General features: G+C 40.4%; 1 protein-coding gene across 3 annotated transcripts in view; it reads left to right on the top strand.

Annotated features, from left to right (window-relative positions):
* Positions 1-2,191: 2,191 nt before the first annotated feature.
* Positions 2,192-26,585, top strand: part of znf711 (zinc finger protein 711) — a 73,511-nt gene continuing 49,117 nt past the window's right edge. Inside the window, exons 1-3 of one of the 3 annotated variants that reach the window (XM_068047683.1) lie at positions 2,192-2,759; positions 21,342-21,442; positions 22,105-22,656. In XM_068047683.1, coding sequence (XP_067903784.1) covers positions 21,364-21,442; positions 22,105-22,656 — 631 coding nt within the window. In that variant the 5' untranslated portion in view covers positions 2,192-2,759; positions 21,342-21,363. The remainder of the gene's footprint in view (positions 2,760-21,341; positions 21,443-22,104; positions 22,657-26,585) is intronic. The other 2 variants (XM_068047682.1, XM_068047681.1) reach the window with 2 other exon arrangements.

Genomic DNA, 26,585 nt, shown 5'->3' on the forward strand with positions numbered 1-26,585 from the left:
CCCACCTTTATGTGCACTCTATGGCACATGGAGGGCTCCCCTGGCAGCATTGGCTGCCCTCGTGGAGTCGGCCGAACCCCACACCCTACAACGATCGCCGGGCCTGCCTGCCTGGCCTCGACGTCCCCCGACCCCATTTATCTTTCTTTGAGGGCACCTCAGCCATTGAGGTGCCCTCTTCCTGGTGTTGCAGCCTCAGCAATGGCCATCATTAGCAGGGGCACTGTTAAACTGCTGCCTCTGATTGAGTCAGCTGCTCTTGGGGCGAGCCGCTGTCCTGAATTGGACTGTGGGCCTGGCGGCGGTCACATAACTGGCCGCTGCCAATAAAACGCTTCCCCAGGTACCACTGCCGGCCGAAGCATGGTTGCTTTCTGCTTTCGGGTCCTGTGCAGGACCTCTGCCACCTCCACAAAATTCATCCCTCGGGCTGTATTTCAGTATTAGTTCTATACTGTACCTTCATGAGATCCTTCTTGTCTTCATAATGCAGCAGAATAGTAATATACTAAATGAGGGGTCAGCAACCTTAATAACAAGGTCCAGTTTTAAAATTTAGTCAAAAATGCAATGTCTTAAGAGAGCAATGCTGTTACTCAAATGCCAAAAATAATGAAAAACAAGAGAGACACATTTCAGCAACATTTTAAAGGCTTTTACAAAACAGTTAATTGAATGATACTTTCTCACAGTACAATGTTAATAATAGTTTAAAAAATTGAAACAAGCCATTTAATTACCATCAAAATGGCTTTGATCAATTCAGGTTGGGAGCCGCACCAGTCCTTAATGAGCCTCATGCAGCTCCAGAGCCACGGGTTGCCTATCCCTGTACTATTTACTGCCAAACCAACTCATTAAACAACACTAGAATAAGTTATTAGTCATATTACCACAATATTTTTTTTGCAGTAATTGTTAAGTTTAGCCACCTCTATTTTAGTTGATAATGTACATAGTTTGCAACTGTGGTGCTAAACTAGGTTATTGATTTTTTTTTCATATATAGTGTTTTTTCCCTTTTTCACCAACTAAGTTGCTATTTGGCTACAACAACTCTTTTTGAAGATTTCAGAGAGAATATTTCAAAGTCTACAAACAAACTCAATTAATCAAAAATTTCCAAGCTAATAATCTTCACACAAGGCCTCACTTTAAATAACTGTTGTTACATTCTAAAAAAACTACCTATGGAAAATATATTTGAGTAAAACACAGAGGGATAGAAGTTTAACTGGGACAATGATGCTAAATGGGTGGTATCGGATCAGCCTCCAGTTATATGCAGCACCTGATTTCAGTTCAGCAATGGAACTGAATTATCAGGTGTTGTGTATAAATCAGCAACTGATGCGATACTGCCCGTTTTGCATTACTGCTTGAGATGAATTTCTACTCTTCGATGTTTGTATTTGAATTGAGGGGTTTGCCTACATTCCGAACCCTCCTGCCCACCCCTTGGGCACCTGTCTTCAGAAAAGTTGACAAAATGTTGCAACAAATCTATCAAAAATAAAATGGTGCATTCTTCTCTGAATGAAACTTTTTTTAAATCCTTAAACAATTACAGAAGTAAGAGAGCTCATACCAAGCTAAATCTTAAACATAAAAACTTAATTTTGTCAGTTACTTTCCCACATTTATGGTTACATATAAACTTAAAATAAGCAAGTTTTAAGATGAGCTAAGTTTTTTTTAGTACTGTAGTTTCTTTTATTCACATCTCCAGTGCAGTCTCAGATCTGCAGTTTTAGTGAGGGCCAGTGTTCTGATAATGAAGTATTTTGTGGGTGCTCATCGGTATTTACAGTATTGGTTGAAGTTGTTTCTTGCCTTATTTCCAACATACAATCTTTGTCTCAGGTACTGGTGTTTCAGTTTGTTTTGATGAAAAGTAGCTGATTCTTGCCTAGACTGTTACTATTCGGTCATGTCAATAGTGCAGAAATATTAAGGGGTGACAAACAACTCCCATCTTCCTCACTTTCCAGCTTCTCTTGTTCACGGATGAGCCTATTTAACCTTTAAAGGAACTGTTGTATTTTGTTAATGCGACACAAATCAGGAGGAACCATATCAAAGAAATAATAGAAAACTAAGTAAACATTGTCAATGAGAGGTACTTCTGGCGGGCCCGCAGTATTTGTGTAACCCCCGGAATGTATTGAAATAAACACATTGGGCTCTCTCTTCAGTTAAAGTTGGTAACGCTCCTTTTTTTCCTAGAGATTGCGTTATTTTGTTGCAGTTGCTGTGGGTTTTGCCCGGCTCAGTGGCCCTGTTGTCTTGTGTTGCTCTGCATTGCCCTGTACCCTGCGGCTCCGGCTGCAGCCGCCCGCCTCGCTCTGACGTAAGCCCGAGAAGCCGGCTCGCGCTCAGCCCGCAGCCGCTGCCGGCTCGAAGCCTAATTGGCGGGGCCGGAGCCACCGGAGGGAAACACCAGGCTGCAGCACCGCAGGCAAGTGGCAGGCTTACAGTTGGCGGGCCTCCCGGCCCACACACCCACTAACCCGGAGTGGGGGAGGGGGCGGAATCTGAAGGCGCGCCGTCAGGGAGTTGGAGAGAGGGCTGAGTTAGGCCGGGGTAAGGCCTCAGTTAGGCCGCGGCCTTGCTTCCCCCACCCGCTTGGACATTAGGCCTGAAATCTCAACCGACCGAGGGCAGGAATCACAGCGAGAAAGAGACGGGGAATCCTGGTCGCTTGGGCCCAGACTCTTGGCTGTGGAGGAGGCAGCGGCCTGAAGGGGAGAGCGGCTGCAGTGAGTGTGATTGTTGTGCGCGCCCCGGCTTTAATGAAGTTTAAGATGAATAACGAAATGAAGAGTGAGAAGTAGCGGCCAGGGCAGGATGTCCTGAGCTTGGTGGGGTGCGCAGGCCGGCCTGAGCTGGCAGCTTGTGTCGATATCCCCGGGATGGTGAGGCTGAGCGCTGGAATAGGGAGTGTAATATGGCGGAGAAACAATATGTCGGCGGCTGGGCGGGCGATTGGTGTCTGACTCCGGGCTGGGGGGAGGGGAGCGGCCATCATCCACCGTCCTTCCCCGTGTCTAAACTTCACTGCAACAGAAGCGTCGTCCGCTTCTGGTACAAGGGCTATGGCACTGATGCAGATGGTAAATTGTGCATGCGTGTATTCATTTAGGGGCTTTACAGCATTTTTAAATCTCACAACAAGCGCAACTGTTCTGACCCATAACAGTGACAAGCACAAATTACCACTCAGTTCTCTCTTGTAATTTTGGATTGACAGTTGCTTTCATTGAGCGAAATATCACTAACAGCCACCCATTGTAATTCATGCGATGTTACTGTATCCTGCTTTAGCTGGAAGAATTGACCACTTTTATAATTTTTTCCCCCTTCATGATGGTTTACATGCACATTTTTAGATCAAATGTAATAAATTGCAGTGGAATATTTCCCATTATGTGAAATTGCCGAACGTATCAATTAATAGTACAAGCGGTTTTATCTTAAAATTTGTCCCGGCTCCTTATTAATCTCCACCCACCTTGTATGTCAGGGCGACAAAAATTACGTTTTGCCAACTTCTAACGTGATCTCGTGTGGCTTACTGTACTCCGAAGGGAAGGCACTTGTGGAAAAATTCTTTCAAAGGAAAAGTGGTTACCCCTTCATATATTCCATAAAGTATATTTTTAATAAGGCTCTACTCAGAATAATCTTACTTAAGTGAACGAGCACTTAAGAATGAGTTTTTGTAAAATTCATCATATTCTGCTAGCAGCATGAAAACATTCTCGTGGACGTGCCCATAAGCATTCAATGGTTGTTGTTTTAATGTGATCAGAGCTGTTTTGTTTTAATGCAGTCCCTGTGGGGGTTGTCTTTAGTTTGCTGAGAATGCAGCAAATCTTAATGGTTTTTTAAAAAAATGTGCTCCCTTGGTTGGGAACTGTTGTAGAAATGCTCTAATGAATGTCTCCTGGAGATTATGTTCAATGAACATCCCTTTTTGCAAGATCAGTGGAGTCCACCTCTTCCACTGTCCACTTTGGTAACCCTTCACAGTAGAGTGTAAATATGTAAGTGAGCCAACAACACTGGAAAATGCCTGACAGAACAGTCATCTTGCTTTGCCCTGGTTCATTATAACTAGTCCAGATAACTACTAATTCACATCTGCACAGCGCTTTAGAGATAAAGCTACTGGATATCTTGATTGTAGCATTTTAAGGGGTTCTGATATCAAGTGTAGATATGATCAAACCAGGAAATTGTAACTATAGACAGGAAGCAGGGCTGTGCAGTACAGCATCTTCCAATAATTGTCCATCATTTCAAGAATGCTGTTACAGACATGCACTGTTTTTGAGGCCTTCTGCATATTTGAACTGATAGTTTTTTTTAATATTCTTTTTGACATTTTTAACCTGAAAATTTGTTGTACAAGATTTACCTTTTTTAATTTTTGAGATTATTTCTGCTGGTCGGGGAATCTAAAACATGTGAACACAGTCTCAGGATAAGGGGCCGATCATTTAGGACTGATGAGGAGAAATTATTTCATTCGAAGGGTTGTGAATCTTTGGAATTCTCTACCCCAGAGGGTTGTGGATGCTCCATCGTTGAATGTATTTAAGGCTGGGATAGACACTTTTTTGGTGTCTCAAGGAATCGAGGGATATGGCGAGTGGGCGGGAAAGCGGAGTTGAATCCAGCCATGATTGTTTTGAATTGTGGAGCAGGCTCGATGGGCCTTATGGTCTACCCCTGCTCCTATTTCCTGTGTTTTTGACTGAGCTCTAATTGTCCTAAATTACGTAAGTGCCAGATTGTTCAGTACATTGAATTGGTAATGTGGTACTATGTGGGAAGGATCTTTGGAGGCAGGTGTTACAGATAAAGTTCAGTAGGAGGAAAAGTCGTTGGCTTTCATTTCGATGAATCAGTGCCACCATCAAATGTGAAGTCTATTTACCGCCTATATAGTCTGCTTGTTTTATTTTGCTTGTTGTTATGACCAGGTGAGAAAGGGGTCTAGGGGTTCCCTTTCAGCCTTTGCCTGGTTTAACCGTAACAGGGTTTAATTTTAAAAACACCGTGTTTTTAGATCCCCGGTGGTGAATCCTTGTTCACTGCTTTCCAATTGTAAGGCAAAGAAATCAATCAGACAGGTTGTCTTAGATTTAAACAAGAAAGGTGGATGTTTATTAATCTTAAACTCTAATTTGGTTAACGACTACAAATACGCGATGCGACCACACTAGCATGCATACACGATAAAAGCACACGCAGATAGAGACAGAAAAAGTAGAAAGAATAAAGGGGAAAGTTTGAATCAATAGCTGGGTTTCAAATGACGGTCCTTTTAAGTTCGAGGTAGAGTTTTTGGTTGCAGGTAAGTCTTACCGTTTCGTTGGGGCCCAGTGCACACTTTAAAACTTGTTTTGATGTAGGAGTCTTTTTCTCTCTTGAGGTTTAAGTGACTTCAGTGGATCCAGAGATTAGTGAGAGAGAGCTAGCCAGGAGAGAGTCTCTCTTCTTCCAAGTTCAGTTGCAATCTGCAGTCTAATCCAAGCTGTCCTGTGAGCAGTTCAAAACTAGATCTGGGCCAGCAGGTTAGTCATGTGACTCATTTTTTTAACAAGCTCCTGCATTTGTGAATTCCAAAGCGCTTGGTTGGGGGGGGGGGGGGGCAGGGGGGAAGAGCTGTAGTGCTGTCTCTTACAACGACAAGATGTGGATCACCATTGCCCAGACCGATCTATGTTAATTGAATCAGTGAGCAGTTCCCATTGTCTTTTCCTAGGCGACTGTCTCTTATGCAAATGCTTTCCAGCCACTGTTGTTTTCTTTAAACAAGTCATCTCTTCACTCCAGCAACAGTTTAAAATTAATGTTCATGTGACTAAATTAATATGTCTCATTCTTGGCAGGTGAGGGTCTTCATGACATTGTGTAAAAATTTTAATTTCTTAAAGCTGGTATTATACATGTGTTAATGGATACTGTAATTCAACATTGTCCTGTGTACAATCATCTGCGGCAAGAATAAAATCAGTTGCACAACATAATTATGATCATTGTCGATAAACAAAATTCTAAATTTGAATTTTCATGGAATTATGGTGCTAGCGTTTTTATTTTTAAAAAACACATTTGTATATCCTTACACTGGATCTGAAAGGCTGGTCGGAGATTTGTTGATGACAAAGCACTGTATTGATATTGCTTCATCTGTATCACCCTCCGATCAGATTTATCTTTTTTTTTCCTTGACTTTGCTGACTTTCAAAGTGAAAATTGCAGGCGCGGGGATGTTGCAGGTTTTTGAGTTTTTCAATTTAAGGATTTATTTTTGGTTCACATAATAACATTGTGCACTGAAGTATTCAGATCAAAAAATTAAAAATTATAACTTTCTTTTCTTATAGTATCTAAACTTTCAGATAAGTGAATCCTGGAGGAGCATTCCTTAAACCACTTCTCTATACCAGAATTGAATGTAACCTATCCAAATGTTTAGATGTAATAAATAACGTATTTATTGTGACTTAAACAAGTTTATATAGAAAAAAGAACTTTGATTTATACACTAAAATAAAAGCAAAATACTGCGGATGCTGAAAATCTGAAATAAAAACAAAGTGCTGGAAATACTCAAGTCTGGCAGCATCTGTGGAGAGAGAAACAAAGTTAATGTTTCAGGTCTGTGACCTTTTATCAGAACTGGCAAAGGATAGAAATGTGATGGGCTTTGAGCAAGTGAGGGGTGGGGGGTGGGGGGGGAGAAGAAGAACAAAAAGGAAGGTGTGTGATAGGGCTGCTGGGGCCTCAGCTATTTATAATCTACATTAATGACTTAGGTGAAGAGAGGAAGTAACGTATCTAAGTTTGTTGACAGTGCAAAGCTAGGTGGGAGTGTAAACTGTGAGGACACAGGCTGCAGAGAGGTATCGACAGGGTTAATTGAGTGGGCAACAAGGTGGCAGATGGAGCATAATGTTGGGAAGTGTGAGGTTATGCACTTTGGTCGCAAGAATAGAAAAGCAGAATATTTTTTAAAAGGCGCAAAACTTGGAAACCTATAAATGTTGTTCAGAGGGTCTTGGGTATACTAGTACAAGGAACACAGAAGTTAACATGCAGGTTCAGCAGGCAAATGGATGTTGGCCTTTATTGCAAGGGGATTGGAATACAAGAATAAAGGAGTCTTGCTACAATTGTATGGGGCTTTGGTGAGACCACACCTGGAAGTCTATGTGCAGTTTTGATCTCCATATTTAAGGAACAATATGCTTGTATTGAAGGCAGTACAGCAAAGTTCACTAGATTGATCCCTGGGATGAGAGGGTTGTCGTATGATGAGAGGCTGAGTAAATTAGGTCTATATTCTGTGGAGTTTAGAAGAATGAGAGGTGATCTCATTGAAATGTACAAGATTCTGAAGGGGCTTGAGAGGGTAAAAGCTGAGAGGCTGTTTCCCCTGCTTGGGAATTCTGGAACACGGGCACAGTTTCAGGATAAGGGGAAATAACTTAGGACTGAGATGGGAGATTGCTTCACTCAAATGGTTATGAATCTTTGGAATTCGCTACCTCAAAAGGTTGTAGATGTTCCAGCGAAGACGTTACCGAGCCATCTTCTTCCTTCAGGCTGCTGATAACAGAGCTCTCTCTCTGTACCTTTTGGAAGAAGTAACGCGAGCACGTCTCATCCTGCTCGATGGAGCGGACTCTGGACCGGAAGATGATCTTGGTGGCCTCCTTGGCAAAGAGCCTAAGTGCGTTTTCTGTGTTGTGTGGTAAATGCTATTTTTTAACTGAAAACAATGAAGAAGTAATTTGGGCAATTTGATTTTGTTTCGTTAGTTTCTGGTTCCAGATTGGTGGTTTTTTGGTGGTGCTTAATTGCTGATTTGGCCATTTAGGAATATTTCAATGAATGGAAATTGGTTATGGATTTATGCTACATGCAAGACTCTTAATATAGATAAACTGTTTCAGATAGCTTGTGTGAGAAATGACAATAAACTGACCATGCTGGCACTCTAATAAATTACTTAAGAAGTCAAGTATATATACACACCATTATGGGATACCTTGCTAATCTTGGGAGTGACAATGATGATTTATTAGAGGTGATTTTCTGAGGGTGAAATAAAGATACATTATTGGGGTAAAATAGAAGGGAAGCTTACTTTGCATTTATTTTGGGGTGAATACTTGACATCGATACTGCATACCCTTCAGTTTTCAAAGTGTACACGTTTTTTTAATAGATGCATCATCTACTGAGTTCCGTAAAGTTCGGATAAAAATTGTAATGTTGGAATCTCTGGTAAAAAATATCCATGGATTTACTTGGGTGTATTGAAGTCATATAGGGCTGGTCATCATGCATCCAGTGCCAGTTTCAAAAATGTCTATTTTAGCCAGTCATTTCATTGGCCAACTTTCCTGCAATTTAAATTCTGCCCTCTCCCAATCATTATTGGCCAGCATGCACTTTTAGGTGAAAGAAAGTAGATTGCAGGGACAATAGAAATAAATTCAGATTTGAACCAAATGCAAAGATGCAATAAAATGAAATAGATGACATTGACTCATCCAATAACAGAAGAAAATAAGATTGTAGAATAACGTAAACAAGAGCTTGCATTTATAAAGCCTCTTTACAACGTGGAAAACCATCCTCAGGCCTCAAAAGTAAGTGCCATTATCTTGTGTATGGGGAAAAAAGCACATTTTACTGGCACTGTGAAATGTTATTCAAGATCCATAAACAGAACAGCAAACAATAGAAAGCATAGAGCACAGCTCTAATCTTAGAAGTTTTGTAAACACACTCTTTCTGAGCCCCCCTTTAAGATGGCAGTATTGATGTTACAAATTGGGAGGTGGGGGGAAACAGAGGAGTGGCGGGAATTGGGAAGTTCAAATGCACTGGAGCTGCCCCAATTGGACGTTGGCTTCCACTCTGGTTTTTGGGATAGGAACAGATGGCAATCGCTTGAGAATTACAGCCCCCTCACAAACCACTGTGGCATAAGCAAACTTGTGGTTCTGCAGTTCTGTGATCGGCACAATCTTGTGTTTTCAGTAGACATTCCTCTTGAGTCTCCCTTGGGGCATTCGCGTGGTTCAACTAGAGAAGGAATAGGTAAATTGTTACCACAGGTTTGTAAAAGCTCTGAAAAAGGTTAATCTATTTTGGAAAAATCTCTGGCTGCATCATTTAGTGAATCTTTGTAATTGTGTCCATTGGCTTTATGTAGTTGAATATATAGTGAAGACATATAACTAAGCATTTACTTAACAAAGGAGAGGAGTTATACCCTATGATGCGGGTATGCTTATTTAGGTCAGCTCTTAAGTAAAATTGAGATGCATAGGAAGAAGGTTTGAGATGTGTGTTGGACAGATGGAGAAGAATGTCTGACCTTGACATTGAGCAGTCACAATTGCAGATGGAACACCAGTGGCTTGGATGACTTCCAATTTGTAGATAGTCCTGAATGCTGATCAGGCTCAGTCAACTTTCTGTGGGATGTTGCTGAGTGGAAGCCAGATGCCTCACTTTAAAAAAAAAAGGAATAGTTTTTGCTGGTCAGCTGTCTCCAACCACATTCTAATGTTAAAGCAGTTTATACATCACGTGCTGCTCGAGGAACAGCATCTCATTTACCAATTAGGCATGCTACAGCCTGCCGGACTGAATATTGAGTTCAGTAATTTCAGGGTATGATGGGGCCCCCCTTTTTATTTTTATTTTAGTTATTTTTTTCTTTTTTATTTGTCTATTTTATTTTAGTTTAGTTTGTTTCTACTGTGCCTACCCGCTGTTTGTTTTTTTCATGTTTGTGCTTGGGACCAGGCTGTTCATTATTCTGTCAGTTAACGCCCTCTCTGGCACTAATGCTTTGTCTTTCACCACACCATTAACATATCGTTTGCCTTTGCTCCATGACCTTCTGGTCAGTTATTCTCTATGACCTTGTCCTATCAACAACTTCTCTTTGGTTATCTGTCGCCCCACCCCTGCTTTATTTGCTTAAAACCTGTTACATTTCTAATATTTGCCAGTTCTGATGAAGGGTCACTGACCTGAAACGTTAACTGTGCTTCTCTGTCCACAGATGCTGCCAGACTTGCTGAGTAGTTCCAGCATTTCTTGTTTTTATTTCAGATTTCCAGCATCTGCAGTACTTATTTTTTATTTTATTATACATCGCACGTAGTTGGGAAACTATAGAAACAGAAATCTATGCTATAGAAGGAGGCATTCGGCCAGTGGTGTCTGTGCTGGCTGAAAAAGAGCTATCTAGCCTAATCCCACTTTGCAATTCTTGGTCTGTACCCTTGTAGGTTACGGCACCTCAAGTGCATATCCAGGTATTTTTTTTAAATCGCTGAGGGTTTCTGCTTTTACCACCCTTTCAGGCAGTGAGTTCCAGACCCCACCAACCAGGTGAAAAAAATTCTCCTCAACTCCTTCAACCAATTACTTGAAATCTATGTCCCCTGGTTATTGACCTCTCTGCTCAGGGGAATAGGTTTTTCTTATCCACTTTATCTAGGCTACTCATAATTTTTTACACCTCAATCAAATCACCCTTCAGCCTCCTTCATTCCAAAGAAAACAACTGCAAACTATTCAGTCTTTCCTCATAGCTAAAATTCTCCATTCCTGGCAGCATCCTCGTAAATTTCCTTTGTACCCTCTGTAGTTCGATCACATCCTTTCTGTAATGCGGTGACCAGAACTGTATTCTAGCTGTGACTTACCTATTGTTTTATACAGTTGTTGCATGACCTCCCTGTTTTTATATTCTATGCCTCAGTTAACAGAGGAAAGTATACAAGCTGTACAGAGCCCTGGGCAGACCACAGTGCTGTGAGCAGTTCTGGGCACTACACCTTTGCTGGGCACTACACCTTTGGAAGGATATATTGGCCTTGGAGAAAGTGCAGTGTAGATTTACCAGAATGATACCTGGGCTCCAAGGATCAAATTGCGAGGAGAGATTGCGCAAACTATATTTGTGTTCCCTGGAATATGGAAGGTTAAGGGGTGATTTGATTAAAGATTTCAAGATATTAAGGGGAACAGATAAGATAGATTGGGAGAAACTATTTCTGCTGATTGGGGAACCAAGGAATAGGGGCTGTTGTCAGAGTGAAATTAGGAAACACTTCTTAGGGGTGGTAGATGTTTGGAATTTCCTTTTGCAAACGGCCTGCCTTGTTACTACCTCAAAAAAAAATCAATCAAAATAGTCAACAGACCTTCCCTTAACAAATCCATGCTTACCTTCCCTGATTAATCCGTGCCTTTCTAAATGCCAATTTATACTGTCCCTCTGAGTTTTTCCCAGTAGTTTGCACCCAGGTTAGACTGACTGGCCTGTAAGTACTCGGTCTGTCACTTACTTCCTTTTAAACAATGCCACAACGTTAACAGTCCTCTGGCACCACCCCTAAAACCAGATAGCATTGAAAAATGATGGCCAGAGCCTCTGCTATTTTCTCCCTTGCTTCTCCTAGCAGTCTGGGATACATTTCATCCGGGTCTGGTGATTTATCTACTTTCAAAGATGCTAAACCCCTTAATATTTCCCCTCTCATTATGTTTATCCTATCCAATATTTCACAGTCCTCAACTGCAGTGTCTGCATCGACTCATCTTCTGTGAAGACAGATGCTAAGTATTTATTGAGAATCATGCCCATGTTTTCCGCCTCCACACACAGGTTACCTTTTTGTATAGAGCATTTGCCATTGTGTCCTAGATTCTCTTAAGAATAACAACTAGATATTGCAGCCTAGTGCTAATCCTGCAATGACATGCAACTTAAACTCCTGTATCACTATTATGCTTCATGTCATGTGCCATTTCAACAATGTAGAAGGGTTCAAAATGTGTTTTTTTTTTCTCCAAGAGAATTATAAATTATATTAGATCAACACACCTTGCAGTGATTTGTTTCAAGAAATAATTCAGTCTTTACTGATTTGTTGCTCCTTTGTGGCGAACATTTGCATATGGCTGTGTGCTTTCAATCTTCTAAATGCATCTAGATTCCATGTAATCTTGCTGTTTTCAGTAGAATTTTGGAGTTAATGTTCATTTTAACCACAAATACCTGCTAAAATTTGCTATGACTAGTGTATGATAATAAAACTCATGCTTACATTTCAATTCTGTATAACAGCCCATTATTGTGATATTACTGATATCTCTACCAGAATATTGTACTTACACTACATAGAGATGAAATGGTTACGACTGCTTTTATTTTCATGTAGCAGCAATTATTGATTTCTTTTTGCCCTATGTCTAGTCATTACAAAGTCATACTGGTTCAATATCTTGCCAGTAGACTATTTTGGGCTTTAAATGACCCTGTGAATTTTCAAAATGCTTTGCAATAAGGTGAAATAAAGGTGCCAAATGTTGTTCTTGTTCAAAACAGTTACTATAGGAACTAGTTATTTTAAATGTTGTGATGAATCATAAGAGGCAAACCTGTAAAACCAACCATAGTGGGGTATAGTAGTGCAGTGGTTCTGTTACTGGACTAGTAACCCAGAGAACGAGTTCAAATCCAACCATGACATTAAGATTTTGAAATCAATTTAAAAAAATAATTCTGGAAATAAAAAGCAGGTATCAGTAAAACAAAAAGTGACCATGAAGCTATCAGATTGTCATTAAAAACTCAACTGGTTCAATAATTTCTTTTAGGGGAGAAAACTTTTTTGTCTCCAGTCCCACACAATGTAATTGATTCTTGGTCAGAGGTCCAGTTCTCGTGGAGACTAAGTTTCGTAATTACACTGTGGCTACCCTTTACCATGTTGTGCTATACTATCACTGCTAAACTGGATTAAGATTAGATTAAGCATAAACTTGGTATCTCAAAGCTTGGCATTCAAGAAGTGACCCATCAGAAATGTATACCACCTCATAGTGTGGTCTATACCTCACTCCATCACCATCAAGCCAAGTGACTGAATTAGGAGTGCACAATGAGGTAAAACCAGGCGTCAACCTGGTGAAGTTACAACTCGGGACTACATGCATTCTAAACATCACGGTGCTTTTGCTAAAGGAACCTTAATCGACACCAAACCGATAATACACAATTAAATAGCTACAGCAAGGTGGAGGCTTCATGAATCTACAAAAAAACATTTTGAACCCTTATGCATTAGACATACTAAGTACAAATAGAAATGGTGCATAAAGATAATAGTGTTACAGGAGCTGATGTTGTATGACATTATATGGTTATCTCTATGCTGATGTGCAAAATTCATCAACAGCCATAGACCTAGATAACATCCTGGCCATAGTGCTGAAGACCTCTGCTCCAGAACTAGACAGTTACAACACAGACATCTCCCCAATATTCCTTAGCTAGACATAATGGAATGTGCTGAAAGTCTTACACGGCGGTAGATATTTCTTTTCATTTTTGTGCTATGGAAAAATCCTATATCAAACAAACATGTTTTCATTAACATATTGGCACCAATAAAAGAAGACCTGAACTAGCTATTTTAAAGCTGTGCCTTTAGCCACAACCAGCAGGAATTTCTCTGAGGTTGGAATTTAGAGTGAAACTTAATAGATATTCGGCCAAATTGCAATAAATTGGATTGCGGTTGTGGTCCTCTACCACCTCCCCCATTTACTACTATTTACTATGGCATTTTAATTTCTCCTTTCAAACTAATGGTTTCTGAAAGGCAATCTTGTTCCCATAAACTTTCTTTTTGCAGTGACTATTCCTATTCACTGATTGTGTAAATAAAGAATGATCACTCAAATGCAGAAAAAAACAATGTTCTTTTGACTTTTACAATTATCCCTATCTGTACTAATGCTTTGTCTTTCAACACACCATTAACATATTGTTTGCCTTTGCTCCATGACCTTCTGGTCAGCTATTCTGTGGCCTTGTCAAATCTACACCTTCTCCTTTGTTATCTCTTGCCCCACCCCCGCTTTACATTTCTAATATTTGCCAGTTTCGAAGAAGGGTCACTGACCCGAAACGTTAACTCTGCTTCTCTCTCCACAGATGCTGCCAGACCTGCTGAGTATTCCCAACATTTCTTGTTTTTATGTTCTCTAACTTGTCTGTCCAAAATTCAACATGTAAAAATGAATTCTGTATGTCAGTACAGTTTCTATTAAATTTTCTCTTGAATTTCTGAAATTGCTCTGTGTCTACGTTTGTTGCAAATAGCAATTTTTTTTTATGCCAGTATTTGTTCCATAGATATAAACCTCCTACCTGTGTCAGCTTGGCTTAGTGGTCAAAATCTTGGGTTCACCAGGACTTAAGCTTACACTTCAACTAAGTACCAAGGGAGAGTTGCATTGCCTTTTGGAATGAGATGCCATCTGCCTGTTCAGGTAGATGTAAGGGATCCCCTAGCTCTATTGAAAGAAAAGCAAAGAAAGAACTTGCACATATATATAATGTGCCTTTTACCATCATAGCCAATGTAGTGTGTTACGACAGGTGAGCAATGTGTCTAGGGGTCTTTGGCTATCTTTACCTGGTCTTATTGTAACAGGGTTTAATTTTAAACACACTGTTTTGAGCTCCCCCTTTGTGATTCCTTGTTCACAGTTTCCAATTATCAGGCAAATAACTGAACACAAACAGGTTTTCTTTGGTTTAAAGCTGAAAGATGAAATTTATTAAACCTTAAACTTAAACTCTAATATAGTTCATGCTTACGGATATATGACGCGCTCTCGCTAGCATGCACATGCGATATAAACATGCAGAAATAGGGACAGAAAAGAGCAGAGGAAAAGATAAGTAGAACAGTTGAGGCAATATCTTGTTACTGTTTCTCGAGCTTGCTGTGGTTCTTGATTGAAGATATAGTCTTGCGATTCGTTGGGGCCCAGTAATCTTCTTAAAACTTTGTTCATGTGACAAACCCTTCTTTCTTTGAGTTTCACCTGTCTTCAATAGTTTCAGTTCCCTGAGAGATGAGCAGGCAGGCAGGAGAGGAGATGCTCTCAGTCCATGAGCACCCGGCTTCTGCCTCAGTTCAAATCCCTTTGTTTGGGAGTTCAAATTCAAAAAGCTCCCAGGGTGCTCAGCAGGTTAGTCATGTGACTAGCTGCTTGTAAGGAACAACATCCTTGGTTGGAGGTTCAGGTTTCTCTGTCACAGCCAGTCAGCCACATTACCAAAACTGGTCCGACCACTTCTGTGTATTGGAGGAGCAGGCTCCCTATTGTTTCAATAAAAGCAAAATACTGCGGATGCTGGAAATCTGAAACAAAAACAAGAAATGCTGGAATCACTCAGCAGGTCTGGCAGCATCTGTGGAAGGAGAAGCAGAGTTAACGTTTCGGGTCAGTGACGCTTCTTCGGAACTGACAAATTCCGAAGAAGGGTCACTGACCCGAAACGTTAGCCCTATTGTTTCAACATTGTCTGTTATCGTGGAAATGTCTTTCCGTTCAGGGCTTGCAATTTTAAGTTTTCATGTTCATGTGGCGAAATAATGCGTGCCTCAGTCTTGGCAGGTGGGATTTGCCTGATAACTGCTTCTTGAAATGTAGTCACTGTTGTAAAGGAAACACAGCAGCCAATTTGCGCACAGCAAGGTGTCACAAACAGCAGTATGATAATGACGCGATAATTTTTTTTTAGCAATGTTGGTTGAGGGATAAATAATGTCCTGGCATTTATTCCTTGACCAATATTACCCAAACAGATTAACCGGTCATTTATTTTACTTGCCGTTCATGCACAAATTGGTGTTTGTATGCATAACAGTGACTCCAGAGAGTGATTCATTGGCTCTGAAGTGTTTTGGGGTATGAATAGCACTATATAAATACAATTCTTTTTCCTTTTTTCTTTATCTTGCTCCTTTGTCTTTCCTTGTCTTTATTTTCCTCTCCTTTCCTTTCATTGTCATTCCTTTAGATTAGATTTTTTTTTTAGATTAGAGATACAGCACTGAAACAGGCCCTTCGGCCCACCGAGTCTGTGCCGAACATCAACCACCCATTTATACTAATCCTGCACTAATCCCATATTCCCACCAAACATCCCCACCTGTCCCTATATTTCCCTACCACCTACCTATACTAGTGACAATTTATAATGGCCAATTTACCTATCAACCTGCAAGTCTTTTTTGGCTTGTGGGAGGAAACCGGAGCACCCGGAGAAAACCCACGCAGACACAGGGAGAACTTGCAAACTCCACACAGGCAGTACCCGGAATTGAACCCGGGTCCCTGGAGCTGTGAGGCTGCGGTGCTAACCACTGCGCCACTGTGCCGCCCTTTCATTGTCATTTCTTTCATTTTGAGCAAGGGAAATGACAGAGAAAATGAGTCAACAGTTAGAACAAATTGGAGCAACAGAAAGTGATCACAATCCAGAAAGGAGGCAGAATAAGCTGCCGCAGTTGTACATTTTGATGATTCAAAGCATATGCAAAAGAACAATTTCACTTGGAGGAAGCTTTGAGGGAAGCAAGGGAAAGAATGTATTCGGGTTGAGAACTTAAATGTGCACCAAAAGTGGCTTGGCCAAGTGAGCGGATATAGCTGCTAGGTTGGACCTGGGTCAAATGATTTGGAAGCTTAACATAAAATAACCTCCTTGACTTCATGCTCACCAACCTTCCTACTCCGCCCATGATAGTATTGGCAGGTGACCCGCCACACAGTCCTTGTGAAGACTAAGTATTGTCTTCACTTTGAACATCTTCATAGTGTGTCACGGCCACCATGCTAAGTGGGTCTGACTAAGGATAGATTTAACAGCTCCAAATGGGGAATCCGTGAGCTGCTTTGGGCTAAGAACAACAGAATTGTCTTCTAAAACAGCAGTAACCTCTTGACTCATGAACCCTCATTCTATGAGCACTGTGAAGCCAGGTGACTAATCCTAGTCCAATGCAGAATGTAGAGGATGTGCCAGGAACAGCAACAATCATACCTTAGAATGAGGTGTGAAGATACTGCATAGAGCTACATGCAAGCCAAAAGCATCAGGCTATAGACCAAGCTAAACATTCCCACAGTCGTCCGATCAGAATAAAGTTCTGTAGCCCTACCTCAACAAATCGATATTGTTGGTAATGAACCAGGTAACTAACAGGAGGAAGAGACTCTAAGGACATCCCATTCTCAACCACGGTGGAGCCCAGCACATGAACGCAAGAGACAAGGCTGAAGTATTTGCAAGCTTTGTCAATCAAAAGTGCCAAGTTAATTGATCCTTCCTTCTCCCTCTTCCATACAATATACTGCTACCTTTTGTGAGCTTGTTGATGCTGCATTTCCCTTTATACACCTTGAGCATTTGAGCTATTAATCAGATCACCATCAGAAATACATTTGTAGTTTGTAGCCTGGAACTTCCCTTAACTGTACAGATACTGAAACGCTGCAACTTTAAAAGTGCATTTGTAGTCAAATATGTTGTGCCATGTAGTAGGATGTGATTTTGGATCTGGAATTCCCCCATGTAGTGAGCTCCAAATCTCAAGCCTAATATTTGATTGGAAAGAGCACCAGCTTTTATTCCTCTTTCTGTGAATATGAGTAATTCAGACTACTGCATTTTTTCAGAGATTAAAACGCTAAGGGAACATCCCCAAAAAGCAAACAAGAAGAAAAAAGTGGGAAATCTGAAATAAAAACAGAAAATATGCAGAAGGATGCTTCAAATGCAAGGCATTTCCTCAGAACTGAAAGTTGAAAGATTATTAGCCCCCTTTGTAATTTGCAAGAGAGAAAGAAAAACACAAGTAATTTATAAGTGAATGTCCATCAGATTAATCAAAACACTAGAAGTGTCTTAGATGGTATAAAAGACAATCTTGGTGAGGTAATGAAAAGGCATTCGAAGAACAAAGCAATATTTAAATAGCTAAAATGGGGAACACAAAGAAAACAGAATGATGATGGCAATGTTTTTTTAAAAAATTGCAGGTGGTCTGAAATTAAATAAGGAAACGATAAGGTTACTTTAGAAATAATGATAATCATCACCAGCCCCTTCAAAAAACCCACTCATGACCCTAGCTCCAACTTGTCTTTCCTTTCCAAAGCACTTGAACATGTTGCCACCTCCCTTATTTAACCCCTTCGTTCCTGCAACTCTGTTTGAATCTGTCCGATTAGACTTCCACTTCTGCCACAGCACACATGACATCCTCTGTGGCTGTGGCCATGGTGCATTATCCCTCCTTAACCTCTCTGCAGCCTTTGACACAGTCGAGCACATCATCTTCTTCTCAGTGCCTTTCCTCTGTTATCCAGTTCGTCGGATTGCTGTCATTCGGTTCTGCCTATCTGAATGTAACCAGAATGGCTCCAACCATGGCTTCTCTTCCCATCACATGCCTGCACTGTTACTTTTGGAATCCTCCAAGGATCTGTAGTTGGCCCTTTTCGTTCTCCGCTACATGCTGCCCCTTAGTGGCATCATCCACTGATATGGGATCATCTCCCACGTGAATGCTGGTGACAGTCAACTCTACCTCTCCCGACCAATACACTGCCTCTATATTGTCAGATATCCAGTCCTGCATGAACCATAATTTCCTCCAGTTAAACATTCGGAAGACTAAAAACATCATTTTTCGCCACCTCCACTAACCCTTACACCTATTCCATCTCTTTCCCCAGACATTGCCTCAGGCTAAACCAGACTGTTCACAGCCTCACTGTCCTATTAAATGTCAAACTCGTCCTCTGACCCCATACATTCTGCATCACAAAGACTGACTGCTTTCACCTCCGTAATATCACCTGCCTCTGTCCTACTGTAGCCCATTGCTAAAACCCTAATCCATGCCTTTGTCACCTCCAGACCTGATTATTCCAGTGTTTTCTTGGTAAGCCTCCCATCACCCACTGTCTGTAAACTTCAGCTCATTCAGAACTGTTTGTATTATATCCCACACTTGTCCTGCTCATCCATCACCCCTGTTCTTGCTGACTCATATTCTCTCCTAGTCCCTTTAGACCTCAAATTTAAGATTCTCATCCATGTGTGTAAATCCCTTTACAGCCTTGTCCTTCCCTGTTTCTGTAACTTCCGTGAGCCCTATATCTCTACCTACACCCCCCAACCCCCACTTTGTTGCATCATTTGTGACTATGAATTCTCCAATTGTTATAAGAGTGCTTCTATTTTTTGTAAAATATGTTTTAAGGACTTTATAGTTGAATTATGGACATTGATTCATCTGGAAGCTTGAAGAGATGCTGAACTTCGTGTTTTTAAAAAGTGGTCACCAGAAGGTTCCTGGACTTGGCTTGTCAGCAAGCCCTTACTGGAAGGCACCTGTTTTCAGATAAAATGCCAGCAGGGAGCTTGTTGTCTTGACTTGGAGAAGATGTTTATAGAGAAGTGACAGGTCAAGATTTGTAGGGGCCAGGAGGCTTGATTATTGTGACATTGTTTTTGTTTCGCTTTGGACAGTGAGTTAGAGGGTAAACTGCTTGGAAGACTGTTGGTTTTTGCCTGCCATGGAAAACCCAGCTCATCTTTCTCTTGGAAAGAAACTCTGCATATCCAGTGTGTCAGTCTCCTCTTTCCTGCTGTATTTGAAGAAACCCTGCGTATTGAATGTGTGGGAACTGAAACCTCTGTTGCCGCATTTCTGCTTTAAGGCCTATCTGAAACCTCTGTGGCTGCATTTCTTGGAAAGCCTACCCAAACTGATCTTCAACATCCCCAGGAAATAACGGTTCGAGGAAGATCCCAGTGACAGCTGCCTATATGCATTTATGATGCCAAACTGAAACAAAGGACATCTCTCCATACCATTTCTTTCTTTCTTCACGAATTAGCAAGCATTTAATCCAAATGGTTTTCTTTTGTCTGCTTTTTTCTGTAACAGTATTTTTCCAGTTAACTAGTGTGTGTGTGAGCGGCTAAGGTAAAAAGGGAACTTTAATATTTCAATCTGTGTGCCTATGCTTTACTTCATTACTGTTAAGACTTGTTTTATAATAAACTGATAATGATGTTGTTTATTAAAGAAACCTGGTTGGTGTGTTTTATTCTGGGTTAAAAATAGAGTCTATGATTGGCCATATCAGTGAGTGAGAAAAAATTTAAATATATGTTGTGACCTGTGGAGAAGTGGAACTAGAATAAACAGTGCACTCCCCCAGCCTGGGTCATATTACTGTGGATGCAACATTCTATACTTTCCTCCCTAAAGCCCTCTGCCTCCTTTAAAATCCTCTGTAAAGTTTACCTCTTTGATCATGCTTCTGACCACCCCTCCTCATCTCTCCTCCTTTGTTTTGTGGTCCATTTATCTCATTATGCCTCTGAATTGCCATGGAACATTTTTCAATCTTAAAGGTGCTATATTAATGCAAATTGTTGAAGGGAAGCCATATGATGCAAACTCAGTATCAGATGATTTTAGCAATCTAATTTTTAAAGCAGTAAATGGAATTCCCAGCCCCCCTTCCCCCAAATTGGCCATGAGTTTTTAATCCCAGGAGATTCTGTAGTACTTGGTGGGTAGAAAGTAGCTTGTTCATGATGTATAAGGCATCATAATCGTATGGGACAGGCAAGACGGACCAGCTAGTCTTTTCTTGCCTGACATTTTCATGTGCTGCTTGCATTAAACATAAAATATATTCAGTTTGCAATGTATTTTTAATGTCTAGATATCATAAAAAATGAATTTTCATAAATAAGGTCAGAACATGAGTCGGAACTAGTGAAGAGACTAGAGAAGCTGTTGTACTCCTTGGAACAGAGAATGTTAAGATTTGGTAGTGGTGTTCAAAATCATGACTGGCTTTATTAGCTTGAATAAAGAGAGGTTGTTTTTGATGGCAGAAGGATTATTCACCAGAGGACAACAATTTAAAGTGATTGGTAAAAGAACAGAGGTGACACAAGGAAACCTTTTTTATACAGTGAGTGTACTGACTGGAAGGGTGGTGGATGCAGATGCAACAGTAACAGTCAAAAGAGGATTGGATAATTGAAAATCTATGGAGAAAGGGGAGTGGGATTAATTGGAAAGCTGTACGAAAGAGCTGGCACAGGTACATTGAGCCAAATGGCCTCCTTCTGTGCTGTATCGTTCTTTGTATGATTCTATGAATTTGTGGTAGGAGCTAGATTGTATGTGGACAAAATAGAGGTCATTTGGAACCTATGGTTTTCTTTTTAATTTATGGGCCAACAATGGGGGCATTGCAGCTGTAGTGCAACATATTTGTTACCTTATTTTAAAAAAATGTGGTTAGTTTGAAGAATTCATTTGTATGCTCATGAAAATATTTAAAGTGCTTACTTAGTATAAAAATTAATTATTACATCTTTTGTTTAGACACTGATGAAAACTGTACATCATGGATCAAGGAGGGGGAGGACTTGAGTTACAGTCACAGGAGTCAAAAGTGTCTCATGCTATGATTATGCAAGACTTTGGTAAGTAGTTTTCTCATTTGTAGTGCAAAGAGTCAAGTTGTTAGATTTATATCGTATAATTCAATACTTGTCAATAAAAGATCACAGGTAATTAATCAATATATTTAAGTACTGATTTAAAGGAGAATTCTAAAGTAAGTGTGTTTGGGACTATTCCATCAAATTGAGTCTGACATCATGGAAGGTATTAGCCTGACAACTAAGCACATTTAGTACAAAGGGAAATAATATAAATGGGATTTTGTGTGCCATTATCAGGAAACATATGGATCCATGTTCAATTTCATGTCAGCCAACTCAGATGTATTAGTTATATATTTCACTTATACAGGTGAGAGATTCAGTTTAGTTTTATAATTCCAGGTGAATTGTATATATAATAAGTTAAATTATGCTGTTTTATTGAATTGCTCAGCTCTTTAGATGACTTTTCAGGGTGTATATGTGTTCATAATTCAGCACATTTGAAAGCTAATAATAATGGCCAAACCTGTAGTTAAGTCTCTTTTTAATATTTTGTTGTGAGCGTGTGTATGTGTAAAATATACATGCACCGTGTCTCATGCAACTTGACCCCAGAACAAAGATAATCAGTAAAAAGATTTGAATTAACAAAAAATGTTACTAACTGGCACAATCTTAATCTATTGTTTGTGTTGCAGTGACTGGAATGGCTGGTGCAGCCCACATTGATGGCGATCACATTGTTGTATCTGTGCCTGATGCAGTGCTGGTCTCTGATGTCACTGGGGAAGAAGTTACACTAGAACATGGTCTCACAACTAATATTCACGAAGTTGTGCAGGGTCCAGATATTATAGCTGAAAGTGATGTTGTTACAGAAGGAGTGATTGTCTCGGATCTAGAGACTAATGTTACCATTGAAGAAGAATTGAACACCAGTTCAGTTCCTGATCATGTTCTGGCTTCAGATCTTATAACTGAGACTGTTGGTGTTCCAGATCAAGTACTAGTGTCGGACCTTGTTTCAGTGCAGGACGAAGAGCATTTTGAGCATGTGGTTCAGGATTCAGTTACTGATGTTCTCTCTCCTGGGATGGTTTCTGAAGAAGTTATGGAAGTAGATGCTGTGTCAGAGACTGTGATTCAAAACCATGATTTAGTAGTTCAAAATCAAGAGACTGTTTCTGGCCCACCTATTGAAGCCCGGGTAGATGGAAAAGATGCATCTGAGGATTTCTTAATGATATCCTGTAAGTGGCAATTAACAATGTGGTGTTTGTGTTTAGATTATTGTTGGGAATTGGAATTTTGTATTTGTAATTTTATGTCTGTCAGCCTACTGTCCCAAAAGATAAAGATATGCAGTACCAAATTTCTGATAATGGACAATGTTGGAATATGTTACAACATTTATGCAGGCAAGGAGTTTAAATGATGAATTAAACCATGAGAGCCCAACCCTGAAAACTACCGTTAATACATTGCATTAAGTTGTAAAAGTTTTTCCTCCTTATCTTATAAGCAACTAATGTTCCTAAAACTGTAATTATAAGCCAGGCATATATTATTCTTATCAAATTTTGTGGTCTTAGTATTCTGCCTATATTAACATATTGCTGAAAAATATATAAGCTAGTACTACTTTGTCATTGAGATAGTATTATAAAAATATTCAGGGCTGAAAAATACCATTACGCTCTATCTGTATTATATCCCACAATGCCCCCCTCTCAAATTTTTCTCCACAGACTTATCTGTCCAACTTTCTCTTGAATTTGCTGGCACATGTAGTCCCCAACATCTTTCTTGGCAGTCCATTCGCTACATTCACCATCCTCTGCATAAAGTAATTAAATCTAAACTGTCTTTTCACCCTTTTTCCAAATGTAAAGTTTCATGCCCTCTTGTAGATTTTGAACTGGGTTAAATTATGGGGCTGAATTTTCACTTTGGGGACAGGAAACCGGAACTGGGGACTGTGTCCAGGTCCCAAACCCAACCCAGAGAGAAACTGTCACTCTTTGGGATTTTGACCGGGGCGCCCTGTCCGATTAAGGACGGTAAGTGGGCTCTCAAAGCTGGAGGGCCAATCGGAGGCCTTCCAGCTTCAGAGGAGCAGCTGGCTGCAATAAATGGCAAGGAACTGAGAGGGTGCTTCAGCATGAAATCCATTAAAAATCAATTTTAAAAAACACAGAAAGCAGCCAGGCCACCAATGTTGGTGGTGGGTGAGAGAAGAGGGGGAAAATCCCTCGACCGAGCAGCTTTTGGCTGCAGTCGCACCCACCCAAGCAGGCATGGAGAGCTTGTAAGCCTGCCTGGAGCGCTGGCACAGTGGCCTGCTGCTGGGTGCCCCCCATTGCATTGAAAAACTGGAGGATGACTGGAAAATCCCAGCTTAGCTAGCCTAATTGGCTGCCCACTTCATGGGAGCAGGCAGCCCTGCCGGGCTCCGGGTCCACCTTGGCTGAAATGGCCAGCGCCGGGAAAAGGGCTGGGAAACAGGCATGCCAGTTGATTCTGGGATTTTTCAATCCCATCCACCTCCGTTCCCGACCTAGGCGGGGCCAAAAATCCTGCTCCTATGTACTTTTATCTTGTCAGTGACCTTTAGGACTTTGCATACTTCTTTCACCCCTGTGCCTAATGTTTTCCATTGTAAGCATTCCCAGCGTCTGCAACTTATCCTCAAAACCTGGGTGCTTCATTCCTGCCATCTGCTTAATTACACCGGCTGCAGTGTTTGAATAGTTTTGTTATATTATGGTGACCAGAATTGTACACAATACTTGTGGTGAGAAGTGGGGCTAGGCCAGAACTCTGTGCAAACTCGGGATCACTACTGGAGATTTATACCTTATTGCTTTAGCTACTATTTATGTCTTTACTCATGCCACTCATTGTACTGATGACTTCAGCAATCTATCCATCAGTTCATCCAAAACCCTCTTCTATGTGGTGTCCTGCAGAAATTTAACTTCTATTGCCACATTCATTATCCTTTCCCAAAATGCAGCTTTTGTATTTATTCACTTTAGATGATGTTGCCACATATCAACCCAGCTTCCCAATCTGTATAGGACCTTCTGTACTTAACCAGCCTGTAGATGATTGTTGTAGTCTCTCTTAGTTTATCGTCAAGTAAACTTGGACAGTTTTTTTCTGTCTCCACAACCAAACTATAAACAGCAATCACCTCAGCAGCGATCTGTAGAACGTCCTGTTAGTTACCTGCTTCTAAACTGGTCTAGCTCCACAGACAACCACATTTTACTGTCGCTGTTTCAGCTAATTTTCAATCCACTTCAGAAGTACCTCACCAATACCTTCCAACCTTGTGCCACATGAGAGAGTGGTCTACTTGTTGAAATCTAAATAAGCACTATGTCCATAGGGTTTATAATCTCCTCCAAAAACTCTTAAGGACTGCTTTGAAGGTTGAAGTTAAGGCACATTGAATCAGAACTAAGCTATGCCTTATCTGTAAGCATTTTGATATTACCAATATGCTTTGTTTGCTTTTGTTTCTGTCTCTTTCTCTTTTCTTTTCCTGTCCTTACATCTTTTTATCTCTCTTTTTATCTGCCTTTCTTTCACCCATCCTCATCTTTTTTAAGCATGAATTGCTTCTGTAATGCATTCCCAAATGTAGACACATGCTTATCTGCCACTAATTCATGCTGAGGAGAAATCATTCATGCAAAATTTGTAGAACCAAAAATAGGTAAATAATGAACCTTGTGTACTGAATTTCATAAAGGCTTTATAACTAATTTCATATTTATTATCAAATTTAGTTTTGACTTAAATGAACAAGTATATAATTACATAAAAGTACAGATTTTTATGATGTAATAACCATGTTTGGATTTCAGCAACAGATCACTGGCTAGGTACTGAAACACAGCTTGTCTTAATTCTTCCTGCATTCTTATTTTGAAAATGGATTTTTGTGTAAAATATATGTAACTAAAATGGCTAAATTGTTATACAGACTTTAGTTGGGCAACTGGAAAAACATTTTTAGTACAGTTGTTGAGCAAGACCTCTGTAGCTGATGAAATGATAGTATTCCAGTTACTGAATGAAGTTTTTTTTTAAACTGACCTGGAGGGATCAAGATAGCTTAGGGTGCAAACCCAGATCAGTAAATCTTCCTTTGTCCAAACAATATGCCTTGATCTTAGAACAGAAAATCAGTGCAATATTTTGCTTGCTACCCCAGCCATCCTGTGGCCATACTCGGTAGAAACTTGGTTCAGACTGCACAAATTCATTTCAAAGGGAACCCTTATTACCAATAGAGAGAGGGATCTTCATCCTTTGAGTCTAGACAGGCCTAGAACCCAACTTTGAAAAGCGGTAGGACATTTGCTAACGTATTGCACCACCCAGACCCTGTTTAGTACTTAAAATTTAACTAAGGATTACCCTAAGTATGGTGAAATCTCTAGTCACTTCTATTCAGGGATGTTTAGTCATAATACTATTTTAGATAGGAGCAGACTAAGGAGGAGTACGAGGAATACAAAGACACGTTTGCAATGCATCTATGTAAATGCACAAAGTGTGAATAAGATTGGTGGCATACAAACACGAACAGCCATGTGTGAGTATGATTTAGTGGCAATAACGGAAATGTAACTTAAAAATGGTGAGGACTGGGCACTTAATATTCAAGGATACAAAATGTTCAGAAATGATAGGAAAGGAGAAAAAGGAAGGTGTGGTGGCAGTACTGACTAGGGAAGGGATTGTAGTGTTGGAAAGAGGATGTCCTTGAGGGGGCAAAGACAGAATCCATTTGGTTAGAGTTGAGAAGCAAAAAGGGGGTGATGACACTACTAGGGGTATTCTGTCGGCTTCCAAATAGTGTGAGAGATAAGCAAATCTGCAGGCAAATCAGAGATGTGCAAGAACTATGGAGTGGTGATATTGGGGAATTTCAATTACCCAAATATTGATTGGGATAATGTTGCAGTAAAGGGAAAAGAGGGGAAGGAATTTCTGAAATGTGTTCAGAGAAATTCCTTGACCAGTATGTTCTTGATCCAACTAGAAAGAAGGCATTGCTGGATCTGGTGCTGGGGAATGAGGTGGGCCCAAGTGGACCAAGAGTCTGTGGGGAACACTTGGGTAAAAGTGATATTGTATCATAAGGTTTAGATTAGCAATGAAT

This window comes from Heterodontus francisci, chromosome 15 (assembly GCF_036365525.1).
Source record: "Heterodontus francisci isolate sHetFra1 chromosome 15, sHetFra1.hap1, whole genome shotgun sequence".
Lineage (NCBI taxonomy): Eukaryota > Metazoa > Chordata > Chondrichthyes > Heterodontiformes > Heterodontidae > Heterodontus > Heterodontus francisci.